Genomic DNA, 23,442 nt, shown 5'->3' with positions numbered 1-23,442 from the left:
AACTTTCCAATTCATCACAAGTCAATAGGTGTCCTGTCTGTGACTACCAGTGAGAGGTGACAGCGTGCTGGCAGCCCTCACAGCCCTTGCTCACTCTCAGCGCCTCCTTGGCCTCGGCCTCCGCTCTGGCCATGCTCCAGGAGCCCTTCAGTCCGCCACTGCGCTGTGGGGGCCCCTCTCCGGGCTGGCCAAGGCCAGAGCCAGCTCCCTCTGCTTGCAGGGAGGTGTGGAGGGAGAGGCGCCAGTGGGAACCAGGGCTGCTGCACCTGGCGATCGTGGGCCAGCATGAGTTCTGGGTGGGCGTGGGCTCGGGCTCAGTGGGCCCCGCACTCCGAGTGGCTGGCCAGCGCCGCTGGCCCCGGGCAGTGAGGGGTTTAGCACCTGGGCCAGCAGCTGTGGAGGGTGCGCCAGGTCCCACAGCAGTGCCGGCCCACCAGCGCTGCTCTCGAATTCTCGCCAGGCCTCAGCTGCCTCCCAGCAGGGCAGGGCTCGGGACCTGCAGCCCGCCATGCCCCAGCCTCCCTCACCGCCCCCCCCTCCCCCCCCACACCGTGGGCTCCTGCAAGGCCCCAGCCTCCCAGACTAGCGCGGCCCTCTGCTCCACGGCGCCCAGTCCCATCCACCGCCCATGGGCTGAGGAGTGCAGGCACACGGCACAGGACTGGCAGGCAGCTCTGCCCTGCGGCCCTAGCAGGGTGATCCACCAGAGGAAGCCGGCTGGTTTCCTGAGTCGGGTGGGGACTTGGAGGACTTTTATGTCTAGTTGGAGGATTGTAAATGCACCAATCAGCAGCCTGTGTCTAGCTCAAGGTTTGTGAATGCACCAATCAGTGCTCTGTGTCTAGCTAATCTAGTGGGGACTTGGAAAACTTTTGTGTCTAGCTCAGGGATTGTAAATGCACCAATCAGCACCCTGTCAAAACGGACCAATGAGTGCTCTGTAAAACAGACCAATCAGCTCTCTGTAAAATGGACCAATCAACAGGATGTGGGTGGGGCCAGGTAAGGGAATAAAAGCAGGCTGTCCCAGCTAGCCGTTGTAACCCGTTGAGGTCCCACCACACAGTGATGGTTTTGTGTTTTTCCCTTTTGCAGCTCTTGCTGTTGCTTGCTCTTTGGGTCTGTACTGTCTTTATGAGCTGTAACACTCACAGTGAAGGTCTGCAGCCTCACTTTTGAGGCCAGCGAGACCACGAGCCCACTGGGAGAAATGAACAACTCCAGACCGGTGGCCTTAAGAGCTGTAATACTCCCCGCGAAGGTCTGCAGCTTCACTGCTGAAGTCAGTGAGACCATGAACCCAGCAGAAGGACCAAACTCTGAACACGTCTGAACATCAGAAGGGACAAACTCCAGACACACCATCTTTAAGAACTGTAACACCATGAGGGTCCGCGGCCTTATTCTTGAAGTCAGTGAGACCAAGAACCCACCAATTCCGGACACACCAGTACTTAGAATCTACTCCAGGAAACTCACCATGGAAGTTTGGTAGTCTCCAAACCATTCTATACCCGTTCAATGAGATGAGTTTACTTGATTACACATTTGGATTCTGTAGCAATGTCCAGCTCCTGTAGAAGTTTATTGACAACTACTTGCAATATCTGTATTTGCGTTATTGAAGTCTGATAAGACTGATCCGTAGACCACGTTTTAAGTAGTGCTGTCTTAGACTCTAAGTTCCATGAGGACAGAACCTAGGGCTGCTTTTTTTCATCATCGTAATCATAGGACATGACATTGACCGTCACATAACAGCACATTGATTACATGCAGAGGTTCTGTCAGTAGCAGTTTCTGCCTCCAAAGTAGCTTGGATTAGATCTTGATCACTGTTTAGCACCTGTGGGATCATCATACTTTACTTATAACAGAAAATAAGAATAAATGGGATCATCAGTCTGATTTATTTTTAAAATACATGCTCTTTAATACAAAGTCTAAAAAAATAATATTAGCTTCTGGGTGCTGGTATGACCTCCTTATAAGTAAAGATCACTTGATTAATAATTTAATTTTCTTTCACTAGATGTAAAAATTCTCTTCAAGTTCACTTAAGTAACATGAAGCTTAAAAGAAATCTAAAACAATTAGCCTCTTAAATAGCAAGACTGTATGAGAGAAATGTGTTCCTTGTACAAGGGAACCCCTGTAAAAAACAAAATTATATTTAAAACCCAAATGGCTTTCTATTATGCAGCTCAGGGAGAAACATTGGAACTCTTGAACAGTCTAAAATTGTGTTTCTGAAAATGAGAATCACATGGAGTTAGTTTAGCATCTACCAATGTAATCTCTATGGGACAGAGTAACATTTTTCGAAGTTTAAAATGTAAGATTCTTAATAAATTACATGACAGTGCTGTTTGAACATAACAGCTCTCACTTTCAGTGGTTCAAGAATGTCTTCTGAAGTGGTAGGAAGTAGCAGTTGAATGTTCATAGTTTTCACTGAATGCTTCATTATATTAATGTTAACAGCCAAGAAAAACGAGGACATTTACTATATGTTTTTGCCACCCTTGGCCACTTAGTTTTCCGTGGAACATTTGTTATTTCTGGGACATACGGCATATGCCCAGAACCATAATTAGTAACAGTTTGATGTTATAGGAGTTCAAAATTTAGTATTTTCTAGCTTCATTAGATCAGTGGCTTCCTCTGAAATATAAAAGCATTATACAAATACGTAATACAAATACAGATCCTAAGGGTACATTCTGGAGTCAGCTTTTTTACTCCTTTACCAACTGCAGTATTTGCTTGTTTTGATGGGGAGGTGTTCAAACAGCTCTTCCCCAGAACCAGAGGGAGGCACTGCTCTAAGTACTTTATATATATCAACTTATTTAATCATTGCAGTAACAGGTGAGAAAAAAAGGGGCAAAAAGACATTCATTTGCCCAAAGTCACTTAAATGGGAAATTGTATAGTCAGGATTTCTCCTAGGGAGTCTGGCTCCAGGGTCCATGTTATAGCATACATAGTATCTTTTATGCAATACTGTTCCTGTAAGGAGATGAAGGCTTCCAGAATTCCACTGGTAAAATACTGTTGAAAAGGTTATTTCCTTGCAGACTATCTCTGACTAATGCTTAGGTAGTAGCTGAGAAATGCAGAATGACTGGGGAATGCTGGGTAGCCAGGAATGCTGGATAAATGGGGAAATGCTAGGTAACCAGGGAATGCTGGGTAACTAGGAATGCTGGATAATAGGGGAATGCTGGGTAATTGGGAATTCTGGGTAGTCAGGGAATGCTGGGTAACCTGGGGAGAGGGACAAGAAGTCATTAGTTAGCAGCTCACCCTAAGCAACCTTCTAGTATCTGTAAACCAGAGGGTTGTTATTAATACAGAATCTGGGACTGCTGCAATGTTGATTATCCTCACATGAGATCCTTCAAATCAGTATTATCTTTGAATCAGAAGGATATATATTTGTAGATGCGTTTTACTTCAAATCTTTAACTGTATTTAAAATTCACAGGTTTCTAGCACTTGCTACATATACAATAGCTGAGAGGAGACATTTCAGGGAAAGAATGTTACTTATTTATTAATTCGTTTATTTTTTACTTAAGACTTAAAGACTTTGTGGGGGAGTGGGTTAGCAGAGAGAACCCTTAGTCTTTCCAATAGGAAATTTACCACTGAGTTCTCATATATATCCTAGCCAGGGGAGAAAAGATAACCACTTTTGCTTTGTGCTGGAAGTCATCGGTTGCTGAGGCTGATTATTCAAAGAAAGCAAAACGTCTCATTGGTATCAAAATGTAGTTTTTCCCATCTTGTGTTACTAATGCAGTTATTAAGGACTGAAAATGCAACATTGCTTAGCAACATGCATAACAGTATTTACTATTATTTTATTTGAGCAGCAGCAGCAATAAGTACTATGTCTTGTAAATGTCCTGGTGACATTTTATTTTCTTTCTCATCTAACATTGCTTGTATCCATTGCCATGGTATTAAGCAAAATGCTTAGTCTGTGGCTTGGCAGAGTGGGTTTAGATACACTCCCTTAAGTACAGAGATCAGCCCTGAAAGCTGGCATTGGCTCAATATAGAACCAAAAGGAAATTAGGCTGCAGGTAAGAAAAAGTAGTAAAGGATGCCTACAACTGTCATGGTCTATATAAGTCTTCTAATTTTCACTACCAGCAAGTATATCATGATGTCCCGTGAGATGCAGGAACTTGCTATAATACTGTTCAGGCTATTTGTTTTGTTGTCTCCAGTCTTTCAGGCAGCAACTAGTGTTCATAATAATCAAAAGCAAACATAATCCCTATTTCCTCCTAATGAAAAGACAGCACTTTGACTAATAACTGTGCTAGCACTGCCTTGTCATTTACGCTTCATCCTGTGTGTTGGAGAATGAGTTGATGTCTGAGAAAATTTGATCTGGGTGGACTCCCATCCAAGCCCTCCTTTCTTCTCCAAATTAGAATAGCAACTGTACATCTGAGAATCCGGGCATTCCTCTACTATTTTCCCTTTTTCTTTCTCCACAGTCATCCTAGCTTGACCTCTTAAATCCTGGTATTCTAAGTTGACTTCTGCCTGGGGAAGAGCAAGAAATCCCAGAGGTTAGGACCATCTAGCTAGAAAGACTGTCTCTAAAAGATTTGAACAATTTTGAGAGGAAAGAGGGGCCAAGCTTCTCTCATAAAAACAATAGAGAAAGAATCAGTTCACTACTACAACAGAGGCAGCCATTCATCCTGGAGAGGAGAGATGTTCCACTTGGGATTGTTATCCAGTGATTGATGTCTTTTCAATTCCAGGACATGTGGAGGTTCTTTAGGGATTTGAATCAGTGAGCAGCTTGTTTAATTCTTTGTCCTTCCCAGGGAGGGGTCCTGAATGTGGACATCTTCCTCATGCAGTTTCGGTTTTTGGTGCCTTCCACGTCCTTGGCTTTGCTTTTGCTTTGTTGCGTCTTAGAATCATTAATTAATTATGGATCCAGTTCCTTCTGTGCACTTGCTAATTGGACGTTTTGAGAAATTGCTCCATGCTGGCTTCAATAATGAGGAGAGAATTAAAAGGCTGAGGAGTGCTAGGAAAGAGAGACAGACCACAATGGTCATGGAAATCTAGCAAAAACCATCCGAGATATCTGTTACCCCAGTAACCAGGGGACACGGAGCACCGAGCAGAGAGGTTAGAAAAAAGGACAATGAAGTGATGAAAGGGACAGGGTCAGTGAGGGGGCCTATTCTTGAGAAGAACACTTGCAAGGAGGGAAATCCTGTGTGAATGGTGCATTGGCTGGACAGCCTGAGCTAGCTGTTGCCTCCTGTTGAGGAGGGGAGCTCCCGGAACAGGATGAAGAGCCAGGACTTTGGAGTCCAGCATCCTGACATCTGTGTCTGGACTCTGCCATTTACTGGCTGTGGGATGTGGAACAAATGACTTTACCTCTCTGATCATCCAGTTCTTCATCTGTGAAATGAAAAATAATAGTACTTGTGTTATAGTGTTGTGGTAAAGAATAAGTGAGATCAAGTTGGTCAGACTGTCTAGACTACTTCCCGGCACATAGCAAACTCTCAGTACTGGCTAGTCATTATTATTATGCAGTTATGTTGTCAATTTAATGATGTAATAATAAAATATTAACATAGGTAACATACTTAGTCTGGCATAGCTCAGGACTTAAAATACTTTGTAGGAGAATCATTGTTTCCATTGATTCCTCTCCTTTCTCTTTCTGGCCAGTTTGTTTTTTCCGCTTATACCCCTCCCTCCTGTTCTACTTAGGAAGGGGAGAGGAGTTAAAAATTGGATAAGATGCTGGGCACAGTGGCTCATACCTCTATTCCCAGTGCTTTGGGAGGCTGAGGCAAGAGGATCACTTGAGGCCAGGAATTTGAGACCAACCTGGGCAACATAGTAAGACCTCGTCTCTACAAAAAAATTTTTTTTAATTAGCTGGATGTGGTGGTGCACACCTGTAGTCCTCGCTGTTCAGGAGGCTGAGGCAGGAGGATCACTTGAGCCCAAGAGTTGGAGGTTACAGTGAGGTATGATTGTGCCACTACACTCCAGCCTGGGCAACAGAGGGAGACCCTGTCTCAGAAAAAAAAAATTTTTTTTGATTAAGAAAAACGCAGCTGTTTGACTGGGGGCCTTTGGTTGTTGGGATATAGCAGAAGTGTGGGAAATGCTGAAAGAGGCCATCACAGCCCAGCTGGCCAGATAACCCATGGAAACCCTTCCCAGTGTGGATCCTATTATCGTGGGCCATTACTTATTTGATATTTAGACATAGGTGATTTGCAATTTCAGATTCAAGATTTTCTCCTCCATTAAAATGTAAACCTTCACAATGGAAAAGTTTGTTGTCTCTTTTGTTTACTGCTAATTCTCTAGTGTCTAGATACAGCTATCAGCTCCACCTTTGGGCTGAACCTCCTGAAAGTCCTCAAACGGGCCTTCAAGTTCTGACACAATCTCCCCCACCCCATGTTACCTCTCTGATTTTATCTCCTACTAGTCTGTGAAATCTAGCTAGATATATTCAGGAGTAGATAAGACTGTTGGGGCATATGAAATACATCTAGCAGCAAAATGTAGTAGAAAGATTTAGAAGGAATCATGTTTGAGGTCTAAGTTCTAGTTCTGCTACTATTTCCTGGGGTGAAACTGGGCCAAATCATGTGACCTTTGTAGGCTTTAGCCTCCACACTGAAAGAAGTTTGGATCAGGGTGCTTCTAATTGTAAATTTAATGGCAATGCTATCCTTGGTTGTAGCATAATATGAAGTTGATTTATCCATTCAGAAACATTTCTGAGTATTTTTGGTCCCTGGTGTGAAATTGTGAATCTTAGCCTGGTGATTCATAGGCTAACAGCTGCTTTCCCACCATCTACCCCAAGCTCAGGGCTTTGCAATGGGGGCGGCAGTATAGCCAGAACTGACATCATGTCCCATTCTTCCTAGGTCCAAGTCATTTCCATCAAGCAGCATTTCCCAGGCTTTTGTCATTCAGGTCCCATCTCCATGATTTTTACTATATCACATTCTATCTATATTATTTTTTACTTAATGTCTTTCTTTAAACCACTCCTTCTTTATATTTTACCTTGCATTTGCCCTAAGCAGCAGTTATAGCTGTGAATAGCTTTGAAATTGGATATGCCAGCTATATTTTTTTCTAAAGCACATGAAAATAAATACACAACCATAATCCACCATAACTATGCACCACTAAAACTGTCTTGAGTAACTCCAATGGTTTGCCTTGCACACTTTGGGAAGCATCACCATGAAGGTGAGGGACAGAGCTCTGGAGCTTTCACCGCCTTGAGTGTCCTTCTTCCAGTGATCTTAGACCTTGGGAGGAAAGAAAAAGCCATTCTCAATGAAAATCTGAGGGAGCCCTTTCCAAGGCATTGGAGATTGTTCACTTTGTTTTGATTTGGAATGTAGTGCAGAAATGACTAAGCCTTCCCAAGAGGCCAAGGGCTGCTGGAAAGAAGAAAGAAAGGTATTTTGCTGGCTTAAAAAACAGAAGTCAATGGCAAAGGAACACGCTGAAGGGAAAGAGCAATTAACTGAAATAAAATAAAGCAGCAGAAAAGTGAGAGGAGTGGTGGGGAAAACTACTGCAGAGAAATGCAGTTGCTCCCAGAAGCAAAGCATTAGTGGAAGGTAAGAGACTTTGCAGAGATCCTCATTTCCTCCTCATTTTGGACTTTCGGAGTCTCTCTCTCGTATGATGTGAGAACTGATTCGATACACAGAGGGGCTCAGCTTGGAGGCCCAAAGTATGATATTCTTCAATACACTTCCTGCTATTGGGATCATGCTCTAAACAGGTTAGCTCCTCCATGACATATACTTTTGGCATGAAAGGTGGATCTAAGGCTACCAGAGAGAAAGAGTTAGAAATGAGTGTAGACTTCCTCTAGCATCTTTTCATACTTAATTAAGAAAGAGAAGGAACTTAGCCTTTATCATGGTATAGATTTGATTGACTTAGGCCCACATATCTGCAAGGGTCAGCCAAATTTAAATTGTAAACATGTTTTTAGAAAATCTGAATTCCCCGGCACGACTGGCTTGAGCGATTGGAAACAAGATGCAGGACCCCAACACAGACACTGAGTGGAATGACATCTTAGACAAGAATGGCATCTTACCCACCAAGGAAAGTCTAAAAGAATCAGAAGAGAAGGCAGAAGAGGAGCAGCATATCCTTCAGCAGTCAGTGGTGACAACATACGAAGATATGACTTTGGAAGAGCTGGAGGATCATGAAGACGAGTTTAATGAGGAGGATGAACATGCTATTGAAATGTACAGATGGCAGAGACTCGCTGAGGGGAAAGCAATTAAACTGAAGAATAAATTTGGAGAAGTTTTGGAGATTTCAGGGAAGTATTATGTTCAAGAAGTTACCAAAGCCAGTGAGGGCTTGTGGGTCATCTTGCACCTTTGCAAACAAGGAATTCCCCTCTGTGCCCTGATAAATCAGCACCTCAGTGGACTTGCCAGGAAGTTTCCTGATGTCAAATTTATCAAAGCCAATTCAACCACCTGCATACCCAATTATCCTGATAGGAATCTGCCCATGATATTTGTTTACTTGGAAGGAGACATCAAGGCTCAGTTGATCGGTCCTCTGGTGTTTGGCGGCATGAACCTGACCAGAGATGAGTTGGGGTGGAAACTGTCTGAATCTGGAGCAGTTAAGACGGACTTGGAGGAAAACCCTAAGAAGCCGATTGAAGGTGTGTTGCTGTCTTCAGTGCAGAGCTCTGTCCCCATGAGGAGGGACAGCGATTCCAAGGGTGACTGAGGCTGCAGCTGCTATCACATGCTGAACTTTCTTGTGACAAATTGTCTGGATTTCTTTAAGAAAAGGAAAAGCAAGAATGAATCCTTCTGGTTTTTAGTTTTGTATAAATTATGTTTCAAATCTTTACATTTTAGAAATAATCATTGCTGGAAATTCTGTTAAATATTTTGGAACTCTTTTTTTAAACTATAGTATTTCCTCTAAAAAAATTAAAACCAGCTATTGGTATGGCAAAAAAAAAAAAATGAAAATCTGAATTCCAGAGGATTAAAATATCTCTGTTTGGGAACATCTCCCCTGGCACACAGCTGAAGTAAGTGCCTGCAGATGGTCCCAGCCCTGTTGAGGGGAACTGTGTTGGGGTCTAGCATGTATTGTGCTGGGCCCCTGTCAAAGCCGATGAGTTCCAATCTAGAATTTTGATTAGGAGGAGGGAGGTATGTTAGGAGCCAAGTCAGCTGCACAAAGGCTGATTGGAAAAAAACTTCTGTATTGTTTTGTGCCTTTCCAGATTTTTCTATTTAAAAATAGTGCCCATTAAGAGGGAGTGCTGATATCATTACCATCCTCTCCAAAAGGGGACAGGAACTGGGAGGCTCTGAGGAAACTAGGTATGGTCCATACAGCAGATAGGACAGATTCAGCCAAAAGACAAGAAGCTCTTGGTTAAGCTGCACCAGGAATACTATCAATTACTGTTTCCTGGGGTGAATTTAGGAAAAACCTAAGAATTAAATTGCGCTCAAAGCACACGAATTGCAGTTTCATGTACTGTTTTTCTAGAACCTCAACTAGGATATTTATAATAAGGTTTTGGTTTCTTTCCAGACTTGAGAGAACATTCATCTAAAATTACATTTTTTCAGGTCAATTTCGGCCAGATGTTCTTTAGATAACTCATGAACGTTCTCTCTTTTTTTGGGGGGGGGGTGGGGGCGGTGGTAGAGCATAGTCCCTTGAACCCTTTTTGAACCTTTTTGGTAGATACTGTTTGTTTCCTCATTCCCTCTTTATTTTCTCTTCTCTATTCTCGAGTCTCTGTAGAGGCTGACCTGTGGGCCAAATCCTATTTCTGCAGATCTTTGCCCCCAGTAAAGCAAAACAAATAGACCATCTTTCACTTTTCAGAATTTTCAAGACTATGTCAATGCTTTGAGTAAGTCAGACCTTTGTGTAGAATACATGAGTCTCAGCAGCAGCAGTGATGAGTTGGCCTCTTCCAGAAGGGAATTCACTGCATGGGTGTGGGCCACTGAGTTAAAGTGTTTCACAGCCCACTTTGCTACCCTTGCCTGGTTCCTGAAATGGTTCAAACAAAGTAACAACTTAAGTCATCAGAACAACAAAAAAAAAGATTATTAAGTGCACTTTCTTTTATGTGATTTTTATTCTTGTTTATTTGTTTCATATGAACTTTATGTGAACAAAGGGACCTTGGTGAATACCTGTACAGCCAAATCAAACTTTAACAGAATCCCCTAAGATAAGACAGAAACTATGGGAAAAGGTTTTCTTATTAGGTATTTGTTCTGTCCATTCTCTGAAATACTCGTTTCTAACACTGCTCTTCAGTAAGGAAAAAAGTCATTTTTCTTTATATCTAGACTATTGAAGTCATTATATTTGTGATGGGAAATTTTTAAGTATGTGAAGTAAAGAGAGTGATGGGAGGCTGAGTTGGAAAGAGCACAACACCTAATTGAGTCCCCTCTTCGTCTGGTGAGTTAGTATTGTGCCCATGCTCATGAACTAGTGTATTTTCTGTTTTTAATTTCCTCAATTTTCAAACTGTAAAATAAAATATTATGGTGTCTGTTTCCTGGGAACAGAAAACACATGTAAGTATTTGAGAAATTTGAGACAGAAATTTGGTTTGAAGCTTGTCAAAAAGATACATGAAATCAAGCCCCAATAAAATATTTTTCTTGCTTGCATCTAGTTTATCATGATTGGATTAAATTATTCTTTGTAACACACTCCTGAATGATTTTATAACAAATACATAAACAGGAGGATAACTTAAATGCCATTATGCTAACAATACCTACAATTTTGGTCATTGCACAGACATGACACTTAAAAATTAGTATACATGTGTAGACTTTGGTTTAAGTCTTTTATTAAAACAGTACTTTGAGCTTTTATTGTTATCAATTAATATTTTAGGGTGCCCGAGGCAAGAGGCAGATGGAACCTGCAGCCCTGCACCTTGTCTTCCCTTCCCATCCCTGGCTCTTTGTGGCAGGACTCCCATGCAATCAAGCTGTATTAGTTTTCTATAGCTGCTGTAACAAATTAACCACAAATATAGTGGCCTAAAACCATGCCAATTTATTATCTTGTGGTTCTGAAGATCAGAGTCTAAAATCAAGGTCCCAGCAGGGCTGCATTCCTTCTGGATGCCCTATGGGGAGAATGTCTTCCCTTGCTTTTTCCCTCTGCTCCAGGCTGCCTACATTCCTTAGCTCAGAGCCCCTTTATCTCATCACTCCAACCTCTTACTTCCATCACCACATCTCCTACTACTGACTCTGATCCTCCTCCCTCTCTCTTGAAAGATTCTTGTAATTACATTGGGCCTGTCCAGATCATCCAGGATAAACTTCCCATCCTGAGATCCTTAACTTAATCACATTTGTAAAGTGTCCTTACCATAGAAGGTAACATATTCATAGGCCCTGGGAACTAGGATGTGGATGTCTTTGGGAGGCCTACCACATGTGTGAACTCTCCAGGCCCACACTGTTACAGCTCCATCCTTTACCATCACTGCCCCCTACACTAGAACTGTTTTGTCTGCCCTTGGGAGGACCTCCCCAGGCAAGGGCTCACACAGGTCCTAGGAGTGGCTCTGTTACCAGCAGAGGGTCTTGACTGCAATTTGTCCAGGTTCTTGGCATTTTGAACAAAGAATTAGACAAAATACACAGCAAAGCAATGAAAGAATGAAGCAATGAAAGCAGAGATTTATTGAAAATGAAAGTATACTCCACAGAGTGGGAGCGGGCCATGCAGTGGCTCAAGGACCCTGGTTACAGGATCTTCTGAGGTCCAAATACCCTCTAGAAGTTTTCCATCGAGCTCTTGGCATATACCCCATGCAAATGAAGTAGTGGCCTGTGATCAGTCTGGTTGGTTGCAGAAAGCCTTGTTTTTGGTCTGTGCTTCTCCTCATGCGTCAAGGAGTTGCCTTCTGCAACCAATCAGAGGCTGAAGTGAAGTCACAAAATTATGCTCCTATGCAAACATCTGATTGGTTGCAGAAAGCAACTAATCAAAGGTACTTTCAACTTTGCATCTGCCAGGCAGAAATGGGGGAGGTTTGCAAAGGGAGTAACCTTTGGTCCTTTTGTTACTTAGGTGTGACAAGTTGGGGTTTTCCTTTTGATTTAGTTCTAGGAAGTCAGCGTGAATCAGCCTTAGGTGTCCTGCCTTCCGACCCTATTCTCCTGCTTCAGCTCAGACCAATTGAACAGGGAATTCCGGGATCCCTGGTACCTGGAAGGCTGTCAGGGTTTAGGAGAAGGTCAGTGCAAGCTCAGTGTGGGCACAGGGCTCTCAGACTCCTTGATGCATGAGGAGGAGCACACACAAAAAAAGGCGGAAGTGGGGCCCTCTAAGTCTAGAGGCCCAGAGCAGGGGCCAGATGCTGGCGTCTACAAGCAGTGTTCCTCCAACAGCCAGGCAAGCAGCATGATTGAATGCCTGGAGGTGGGCTGTGGTCAAATGGAGACTGTCAGTCCATAATAAGGAGGCAGTAGAAATACAGTGCCAGGGAAAGGGGCCCAGTGTTGCTACATCTTAGCAAAACTAAAAACCTATTTTCATTTTGTTTTAAACAATGTGCAAGCCAAAAAAAAGATTGGCGGGGGGCGGGGACCAGATATGGCTCTTAGCCCTTCAATTTGCAACTGACCCCTGGTTCAAATGAATGAGCACAGCATACCTAGGCATAGATGACATTTTATTGAATGAGTGAACAATGAACTTCAATGTCAAATTCAGAGATGGTGCATTAAATAAATTACCCAAAGCTGAAAAATTCATCCCTAATTATGTCACATTTTTCAGTAGGCTCATCAGAGATTCAGCAGGGAGATAACATGACAACTTTAAGATAAATATTAATAAAATGTCCACGATATGGCAATGCCTTCAATTTGTATAAACCCTTTTCCATGATAAATTTCACAGACAAAAAATAAAGCCTACAAATTAAATCCCCTTGCCAGTGAAAATTCCAATGTTAAAGTCCAGAGGAATTAAAGTCCAAAATTGGAAGCTTTTCTGTGGAGCTAAAAATCCAAAGGAATCAAATTTCCAGTCACAAAGCTGAAGTTCAAAATTACTTCAGAAATTTCTAAGAAGTTGTTTCATCATCATTTAGTCATTTGACAATTATTTATGGAGCTTCTACTGTGCACCAGGCACTGTGCTAGGTCCTGGGGGGAAAGCGGTGAATAAGAGGCAACCATGTCCTTATGGAGTTGATATTTAGGTAGGGAACAACATAAGCAAGTAAAATATGTAGTATTTTAGGTAGTGATGATTGCTAAGGAGAAAAAAACTAGGAAAATTGAAGGTAGGGGCGGTTTGAAATTTTAGATAGAATGGCCAAGGATAGTTCCATTGAGAAGGTGACTTTTGAGAAAAAGCCTGAAGGAAATGAGGGAGGTAGCCTGGCAGATACTTGGTGGGAGACCATGCCAGGACGAGGGAGTGCCAAGTACAAAGGCCTGTGTTGGGTGTGGCCTGGTGTGCTTGAGGAACGGTGGAAGGCCAGAGTGGCTGGAGCAGAGAGAACAGAGATGGGGGATAGTAGAAGGTGGTGGTCAGAGCAGAGAAGGGAGCCAGAGCATAGAGGGTTCTTAAGGATAAGAACTCTGGCATGTACTCTGAGTAGGATGGGAGTGCTTGAAAGATCTTGAGCAGAGAAGTGACATGCTCTGACTTCTTTAAGTCAGACCTCTCTGGCTGCCGCATTCTGAAGAGGCTAAAGAGGGTAAGGACAGAACTAGCGGCACCAGTTAGGAGGCCGTCGTAATACCCCCTGGGAATGGCTGTTAGTGTTAAAATTTGGAGGTAGAAATGGTGGTAATGAGAAGAGGTCGGATTCTGGATCAGTTTTGATAGTTCATATAACAGGATTTTCTCATGTATCTGGCTGGGGTGTAAGGAGAAGAGAAGTCATGAATAGCACCATGGTTTTGGTTTAAACAACCAGAATGGAATTGCCGTTATGAGAATAGGAATGACTGGGAAGGAAACAGAGTTTGAAGGAAAGATCAAGGGACAATCTGGGGACATATTAAGTCCTAAACATCTATTAGATATGCAAAGTAGATGAGTAGGTATTTGAAGGTATAGATCTGCAGTTCAGGGGAGAGGAGCCAGACTGGAGATATAAATTTGGTGATTGTCAGCATGTAGATTTTATCTAAAGCCATCGGACTGGATGAGATCACCTGGAAAGTATGTGTGGACAGAAAAAAGAAGAGTTTCTAGACCTAAGCCCTGGATGACTCCAATGTAGAGATCAGGAGGATGAGGGGGAACCAGCAAAGGAAAATGAGAACAACCATTTGGGAAGGTAGGAAGAAGAAATCATTTTGTGAAGGTACTGAACAGCTGTGTCAAATGATGCCGGGAGGTGAGGCTGAGAATTGACCATTGGCTTTAGCAACGTGGAAGTTAATGGAAACTTTGATATGAGTAGACTCAGCTAGACTGATGGACACTCTTGTGCCTGAGTACAGCTGAGGCTCCTTCAACAACTCTAGCCTGGCTATCATCCTGGAATGGATGTAGTTCTCTCAAGTACTGGAGCACTAGGAAGTAGAGTTAGACACAAGATCACCCAAGTGGATCACTTTTGAATACATATGAAGAGTTGATAATTGACCTAAGATTATTATAGAACCAGCCCCATCCACTTGAAATTAAAAATAAGACAGTCTGTGGCTCCTAAAAAAGTATTTTAGGCACAAGGATATTCCCCAAACCAGTTATTTATTATTGTCAAATATAATAAATACAAATAGCAGAAATACAATGACACTGAGTAAAGGAGGGTAGGTGGAGAAAATCTTGATTTCAGTTACACCAGGATCCAGTAAACCTACCATACTGGAGAGCATGACCTGTGAATTCACACTAAATGGAAGAAATATCACATGCACAAACACTACCACTGCAGCCACCCAGAAAGAGAGAGGAGAGAAAGAGAGAGAGAGGAGAAAGGGAACCCCAGAGGATTTCCACACAGTATAAACCCTGCCTCCCTAAAGCACAGACTGGGACCACGTAAGTGTTCATGTTTCCTGCAGGCAGTTGACACCCCAAAGAGAAAAATTGAGTGACGAAGGGCTGAGGCTCCACATTCCTAGTTTCTATTCCCAAAGGACTGATTAGAGAAAACACTCCTTCTCCCCTAGGACAGTGAGGCAGGGAGGAGAGAGGCTAGCAATAGCCCTCCTGGAGTCCTCCTAAACACAAACTCAGGGAAAAGATTTGACTTCTGTGCCTCAAACTCCAACAAACACAACAGGAAAGGGAATTCAAACCATTTTATTTGATTGGTTCTTTGGTATAAAATTGATTGGGAATAATGATAAATATGTCTTTGGCTACAATGAAATTAGAAACGTGAGTTTTCATCATTCAAAATCTCTCTTATTCTGGATGTAGAATATTTATGCACATAATCTTAGATGTGCATGTGTGCATGTCTGTCCATGATCAGGGAGAAACTAGAACCCCCTTACTTCTTGTTGAGTCCTTGAACTGTCCCATCTGCTGATGAGAGCACTTATTATAATGAAAATATCATTCTAACCAATCTGTTATAAACTCGTGAACAAATCTGTGTTGAGTCCTTCATTTAAGACAGATAAAGATTACAAGTACTCTTTGTCCTTCTAGAAAATTGGAACAATCCAGCTGGGCATGGTGGCTCACACCTGTAATCCCAGCACTTTGGGAGGCTGAGACGGGCGGATCACCTGAGGTCAGGAGTTCTAGACCAGCCTAGCCAACATGGTGAAACCCCGTCTCTACTAAAAATACCAAAAACTAGCTGGGCGTAGTGTTGGGCACCTGTAATTCCAGCTACTCAGGAGGCTGAGACAGAAGAATCGCTTTAACCCAGGAGGCGGAGGTTGCAGTGAGTCAAGATCGTGCCATTGCACTCCAGCCTGGGCAAGAAAAGGGAAACTCCGTCTCAAAAAAAAAAAAAAAAAAAGAAAGAAAAGAAAATTGGAACAATCCTATCAGGTCATATAAAATATGGCTTTTCTTGTCGAGTCTTTATGAAGATCCTGTTTGTTGTTTTGTTGTTACCTTAAAATGCCTGTCTCACCTCTCTCTCTCCAGATCTCTCTCCTTTACTCCGTCGGCATTTAAGATTCTACTTTTCCATGGAGGCATCCGTAATTAATCCCACCAGCTCTCATCAGCACTGGCATTCCATCACTCACATGCCCTGTGTGCACTGTGGCTTTTGTAGGTCATGGTCCTGCTTTGTTGTTGGTTGTTGATATCCTTGTGTGTCGAGTAGACACGTTTGCACACAGTTAGCCTCTTGAAAGGAAACTGGAACTCACAACTCCACAGGTGACTTGAAGCAGAAAGTTTTGTGTTCTCTGAGCCACTGTATAGCAGGAAGCAGACTTGCTTTAAGTGTCTTATAGATTGATTGAGCTTAATTGAAATCATACACAGGCCATGTAAATGCTTTGGAAAGTATGTAATACTATCTGATTATAAGGTGCTGTTCTGATTGTTGGTTAATGTAGTTTATTTAGTTCTCTGTTCTGTTGCATGTTAGAATCACATGGGGAGATTTTAAAAAATCTCTAATGCCCAGGCCCCATCCCCTTGGAATTCTGAGTTCATTGCTCAGGGATGCAAAGCAGGCATCAGCATCTTTTAAAAGCTCCCCTCCCTAAGTGAACCACAACCCTGGTTTGCCGTTTCTTGCCAAGTAAGTCTTCCCCCAATGGTCACACGACTCACTCCTGCATTTCATCCAGATCTTTGTCAAATGTCACTGCCTCAGAGAGCCCTTCCTCTACCCCTTTGTCTGAAATAGTCCTCCCCACTCTCACCCATAGCTTTCTAGCCTCTCTAAGTGCTTTTGTGTTTTTCAAAGCATTTAATGGTTACCTGATATGATATTAATATGTCGAATAATAAGGAAATGAATTTCATTCAGTGCAGGAATGGAGACCTGCCCTCCCACAGAAGCATCTCTAAATTTCCAATCCCCTGTTATTTTAAGAATACCAACCACAGAATGGAATGCCAGCCTAAATCCCCCTAGCTGGTGGGAGAAGGCAGTTGATGATAGAGGAAGCCTGGGTTAAAAAAAAAAAAAGTGAGAAACATGGTTTAAAACATTTCAAAAAGAAAGGGGAGGTGATAGAGGTGATACAGTCTTTTTTAAAAATTGAAAGCAAGACTTTGGCAGAGGCCAAGTTGGCAAATGGAAAGAAACCTCATCCCTGCAATTACAGAACCAAGATCCGGATTGAGTGGGTAAATCTAGTTGGCCAAAGAAAAACCACAAGGTTGATAAGAAAATAGTCACAGATGAGATGGGCTCCAATCTTCCTCTATACCACACCTTGCACCATGAGAATGATTCCCAGATGAAAGAGAATGAGAGGTGATGGAGTGAGGAGGAGGTTTGGGAGCTGGGTGGGAGTTCTGAGGAGGTGAGCACACGGTGTGGAGAAACAGGCTCTGGGGTCAACTTGCTTGGATTTCATTTCAGAACCTTGGCTTTTAAATATAATTTATTTAACCTCAGGAGCTGTGAGGACTTACACACTTGACTTTTCTTCTTGGGCCTTCACTTCTGAAGATGACAGAAACTCCTGATTCATTTGGGTTGTTGTGAAGATTAAATGAAATAATATGTAAAAGTTTGTAGCAGAGTACTTGGGAGACAGTAAGTGCTTAACAAATGTGTTTTATTAATAATGCCTTTTTAAAAGGGAGTGAGCTGTCAGAGAAAGCTGGAAAAATTTTTCTTTAGTCACATAGCACTCATCCCAGGGAGCTGAGGACAGGGCATGTGACCTAACATTGACTCTTCCCCAAATGAGGGAGGGATTTTCTATTTGTCCCTGTTAGAGAAAACTAGCATGAGATTAAATGATAAATGGCAGCAATAAAAGTCAGTGAGAAATGTACACAGCTGTACTTGGATATTTGTCATTTTTGAAAATTTTAGTTAAAATTGAGTGTCTCCTTTATTATGCTATTAGATATTAATCACTAGCTACTATTTTCTTGTAATTTGAATAGTTTGCTATTAGAAAAAAGCATAGCAAAGTGAAGCACATGCTAAACATTTTCTAACTTTTGTCCAAGACTTTGAAAGATTAAGACTAAGGAGACTTCATGGATAGTAATTTAAACACCATTCATTTGGAACCAGCTCCTAAAAAAAATGTTGTGCCTGTGGCCTCAAACTTGGTTAAGGGAAATCCTGTAAGTCCTAGAAAATATCACAATTGCCGTAAGTAGTTTATTAATTATTGTGTAGATTTACTTTACATAGGAACTGTGTTCCTGAAAAATTGCAACTGAAACAAATTTTTATAATTTTATTCATTTCTTTATTAACATATTGTAATGTCTGTGAAAGTCAATCCTTTGTTTTGGATTGATTTTAAGTCACACTAACTTCTAATTCTTTGTCAGACATGATAGTTCAAAACATGTACATGAATACTTGGTGGTATCATGGAATGCAACAGTCTTGTTTACTACTTAAGGGCAGCCTGGTGATGAATCCTTTTGCAGATTTGTGGAATTATTATGATTATTTTAAATGACAGTTATATAATTGTAATATAAATGATTGCAAATTCCCTGAGGGCAAGGAAATGTATCTTCTATTTACTGCAGCACTGTACAGTGAAAAAATAAACAGTACCTGGACATGAAGTCGAGACCTAGGAACACACGCAGCCTTAACAGCTAACTTATGTCAACAAGGCACCTACTTTTGGTGAACATTAATTTTCTCATCTGCCTTCCTATCTTACAAATGCGCAGGGTCTCAAATGGAATCATACGTATGAGAAATGCAATAACATGTGAGAGAACACAATAGAAACCTAAGGTTATCTTTTATAGCAGGTGCTCAACACAGAGCTGTCTAATGATTCATTACCATTGGATATATTTGTTCTTTTAGATTGTAATTTTCATGTTTACTTTTCTTGAGGTAGGGCACTTGTATACTTTGGTGAGCTGTTTTGTTTTTGCTTTTTTTTAATATCACATATATGGGCTTAAAATATTTATTTTGGTTTGCTCAAACTATGTCTTCCAGGTTTCTCATGAGGTCTTTGTTCCCTCTGCTCCTCCTACCTGTGTGTTCCACCCATGTTTTTAGCAGTTCTGTATATAGTGTGGTCTGATAGCTAGAGCCACAGCGGTCTCTCCCAATATAAGCTGAGAAACGCCACTGACTCGGAGGGTGGCAAGAATTTAGTGAGCTCCACAGTCAACTTCCCGTGGTCCAGGTATCTCTCAGTTTCCTCCCCTTCAGCTCCACCGACAACCCAAATCAAGAGGAACAAAGTTGCCCATATCAGTTTTCTTTTGCTAGTGTAATAAATTACTACAAACTTAATGACTTAAAGTAACACAGATTTACTATCTTACAATTCTGGGCGTCAGAAGTCTAAACAGACGCACTGAGCTGAAATCAATGTGTAAGCAGGGCTGGTTCCCTCTGGGGACTCTAGGGGAGCATCCTTTCCTTGCTTTTCCAATTCTAGAGGAGTGATGAGTTTTTAAATATATTACCTTGGCTTTTAGATATAATTTATTTAATCATAAGCTTATATAATTTCATTCTAAATATTGACTGTATTTTACAACCAGCTTACAAAATTTCTAAAAATTTAACATTCAGCTTTCGGGGGTCGGTACAGGCAATTACAGCTCACCACTGCCTCCATATTTCTAAACAGTCTGCATATACTGCTGTTTCTTGATTTTTCAATTTTGACACAGTCTCCTTATAGTGTAAGATGATGATTTAGCTCCTCTCATTCCCCCATTCCGCAGCTCTCCCTCAATTCTCCAGTGCACACCTTCTCTTACTCCCATCTTCCCAATATAATACTATCACAATTATGGGTTAAAACAATATTCACTGTTTATGTCATTATGGTTGACTCATTATAGCTAACATATGAGCCACATGGATACTTGTGATGATTACATTTCCTTTCTTGTACAACTTTTTTATTCTCCTGGACTTAATTGCCAATGGCTACAGCTCCAGGAGAGCAGAACAATTTTCTCAGTAAGGGTCAACATTTCTGGTGCTCTAGTGGTTTCTTGTTCATGTGTTTCTTGGAGCTGTCTTTATGGAACTCTCTGCTCTCCTGTGTCAATCAGGAGTGATTATTCTCTAAACCTACTACATACTTTTGTTCTGAGAATCCACTTCATCATCATCTTGGGAGGATTCCCCTATTTCTTGTGTTGGATGTCCTCCATGGCCTTCATGTCCTTGTCTTTCCAAGTTTTAATCCTTGTTTTTATAGAACCTAACCTCCGGTAGTTTCCTGAGGCAGCAGCTTAAGAAAGCATGTATTGGAGGTAAGTTTTAATACTTGCATGTATGAAAAGATATTTGTCATGGTCCAGTTCTTGATTTCAATATTAGCTTTGAATATAATTCTTCACTGGAAATCATTTCCTCTTAACATTTTGAAGACAATGTTCCATGGTCTTCTTAAGTACAATGCTGCTTTTGAAAAGTTTCAAAAATGCAATTCTGATTTCTAAGCCTTTAAAAAATAATAACCTATCATGTATCTCTAGAAACTTTTGAATCTACTCTTTATCTCCGACATCCTAAAAATTTCACAATGATATGCCCTATTGGGGTCTTTAAAAAATTTATTGTGCCAGGCCTTTGGGCATACGGGCACATTCAGTCTGGAAACTCATACCCTTTGTTTTGGGAAATGTTCTTATGTTACTGTTTTGGGAACATGCTGATATTTTCTCTTCCAGAATTTCTATTGTTCATAATAGAACAAGGACATCTTGGTTTAATGCACTACTCTTCTTATCCTTTCTCTCTATTCTTCTTCCTCACACTTCTTTTCTTTCTTTTTATACTATGTGTAGGAAAATTTCTTAAATTGTGTCTCCAAAATTCTTTATTAAACTTAAAAAATCTCTGCTATCATACGTTTAGCTTCTAGAATCTCTTTGTTAATTTGCTAAGGGGTCTTTATCTAGCCTCCTATTCTTGGTCATGGATATAGTATCTTATGCCTTTCTGAGGCTATTAATGATCATTGTATTAGTCAGGGTTCTCTAGAGGGACAGAACTAAAAGGATATATGTATATGTGAAGAGGAGTTTATTAGGAGAATTGACTCACATGATCACAAAGTGAAGTCCCACAATAGGTAGTCTGCAAGCCGAGGAGCAACGAAACCAGTCCAAATCCCAAAACCTTAAAAGTAGGGAAGCTGGCAGTGCAAACGTCAGTCTGTGGCTGAAGGCCCAAGAGGCCCTGGCAAATCACTGGTGTAAGTCTAAGAGTCCGAAAGCTGAACAACTTGAAGTCTGATGTTCGAGAGCAGGAAGCATCTGGCACGGGAGAAAGATGGAGGCCAGAAGACTCAGCAAGCCCAGTCCTTCCAACTTCTGCCTGCTTTATTCTAGCCATGCTGGCAGCTGATTAGATGGTGACCACCCAGACTGAGGGTGGGTCTGCCTCTCCCAGTCCACTAACTCAAACGTTAATCTCCTTTGGCAACATCCTCACAGCCATACCCAGAAATGATACTTTGCATCCTTCAATCCAATCAAGTTGACACTCAATATTAACCATCACAATTGTTGAATTTTTTCTGCCTCTGACATTTTTTGTTTCTTCCAAGTTCATTTCTCCTCTTGTTTTGTTGCATGTTTTTCTTTGGAGATTGTTCTCAAGTATCTGGTCATTCTGTTTTCCATTCATAATTAAGTGCACTATACTAACAAGCTCGCTGGAAGCTGTGTGTGCAGGAATGGAGCTCCTTGGGATTCTCTGTGGGGCTATCATCCAGACACTTGTTCATTTTGTTGAGGAACCCATAAATATCTGTACTGTAGACTTTTCCCTAGGGCTATTCTATTTCTTCCAAGAGAAATCCTCCAATATTTTGCCAGGCTGCTGACATTCTAGATGCTGAGTACAGGATGGGAACTGTGAATCCCATTTTCAGCCTCTGGTCTTACTCCCACTCCCTGCTGTGCCTTTCGTTCAGAACCTCTCCGGTTCAGTCTTTTGTGAGTAAACCTCCAGTATCAGGCTGGGATAGGGGAGGAAGTTGCCTAGCTGTGGGGTAGAGAAGAGTGTGTTGGAACAAAAATGCTTTCTAACTACATTTTTATCACTCTTCTTGTTTTCAGTTCCACCTCTCACCTTTATTTTCAGAGGTATCTGGTGCCTCTAGTTCCTGAGCTTTTTCTGGCTTTTGAAGGGCAAATCATTGACTTCAATCGCTGCAGATGGTTAATTTCAGTTTCGCTCCACTCTTTAGATCCAATGACGTGTGAAACTGCTTTCCATTTTCTGAAATTTTGTTGATATCTCTCTTCTCATGTTATCTCTTCTTCATCCTCTTTTATGTGTGTATTTAAATTTTTACATTCCTTTACTGTCATTTTATTAGAGTTGTGGCTGGAAAACGATACCAATGAGTTTATTTAATTTGCCATTTTTAACATGAAGTTTGTATATATGGTGGTAAGGGTTTTGTTGTTTTAATCAAATTGCTCTCCAAAAAGACTGAATCAATATCTATCCCATTGACAACGTCAGTGCTCATTACTCTGCATCCTTGCTAACACTAGGTATTATAAGTATATATTTGTATCTTTGCTAATTTGTCAGGAAATATTTTATATCTCATTGCTATGGTGAACTGGTTTGCCTGGAGCTAACAGTTTTCTGGGATGTGGAATATTCAGTGCTAAATCCAAGAAAGTCTTGGGCAAACCAAAACAGGTTGGCCACCTTATTAATTGCTTTAATTTAATTAACTTATAATTTCCCCCAAAACTCTCCAAAGCGGAATTAATCATTGATGCTGAAAGAAGAAAGAACTCTATCTTGTTCTCCTTCTTTTACTTCCATTGACTTGACATCTCCCCCTGCTTCAACAATCACCAGACTTTGACTTCCTGTCCTCTTCTGCATGCAAATCTCTGCCTTCTTTTCCTCTGGAAATAGCAGAGCAAATCAAAGGTGCTGTCTGGAGGTGTGCTAGCAGGATCAATGGTATTAGCAAAGAAGTCTGAAGTCCCTATTATATTATTTCTTTGGGCTTTATGCTTGAAGACTAAACTCAGTGAAAAGTCAGAGTTCTGTGGGAGAGAGAAGTCAGAATGCCTTTGAGTGAGTAGATATGCACATCTGTGCCTTTTTGGCTGTGTCAGTATTAGACTGTGTTTGGGATAGGAGCGATGTTGGAAATTCATGCCAAAGAGAAACTGAGAAATTGTGCTCCCAAATAGGTCTTATTGAAACTATCTCAATCAGAAGAACTGTGAATCTAAAAGGAGACAGAGTTAGAGGAGGAAGATGGACAGTGT

The 23,442-nt window shown here is 41.5% G+C and overlaps 2 protein-coding genes across 15 annotated transcripts in view; both read left to right on the top strand.

Annotated features, from left to right (window-relative positions):
• The window catches only part of LOC129135751 (phosducin-like protein 3), a 239,181-nt gene extending 224,887 nt beyond the window's left edge, over positions 1-14,294 (top strand). For both annotated transcript variants that reach the window (XM_063816492.1, XM_054656928.2), the window contains one exon: positions 1,096-14,294. In XM_063816492.1, coding sequence (XP_063672562.1) covers positions 8,095-8,814 — 720 coding nt within the window. In that variant the 5' untranslated portion in view covers positions 1,096-8,094 and the 3' untranslated portion in view covers positions 8,815-14,294. The remainder of the gene's footprint in view (positions 1-1,095) is intronic.
• Positions 1-23,442, top strand: part of NCALD (neurocalcin delta) — a 445,958-nt gene that overhangs the window by 252,615 nt on the left and 169,901 nt on the right. The gene's annotated exons all lie outside the window — the stretch shown is intronic.

This window comes from Pan troglodytes, chromosome 7, assembly GCF_028858775.2.
Source record: "Pan troglodytes isolate AG18354 chromosome 7, NHGRI_mPanTro3-v2.0_pri, whole genome shotgun sequence".
Lineage (NCBI taxonomy): Eukaryota > Metazoa > Chordata > Mammalia > Primates > Hominidae > Pan > Pan troglodytes.
Note: the sequence above shows the minus strand (reverse complement) of the source record. Positions and strands in the feature narration are given on the sequence as shown.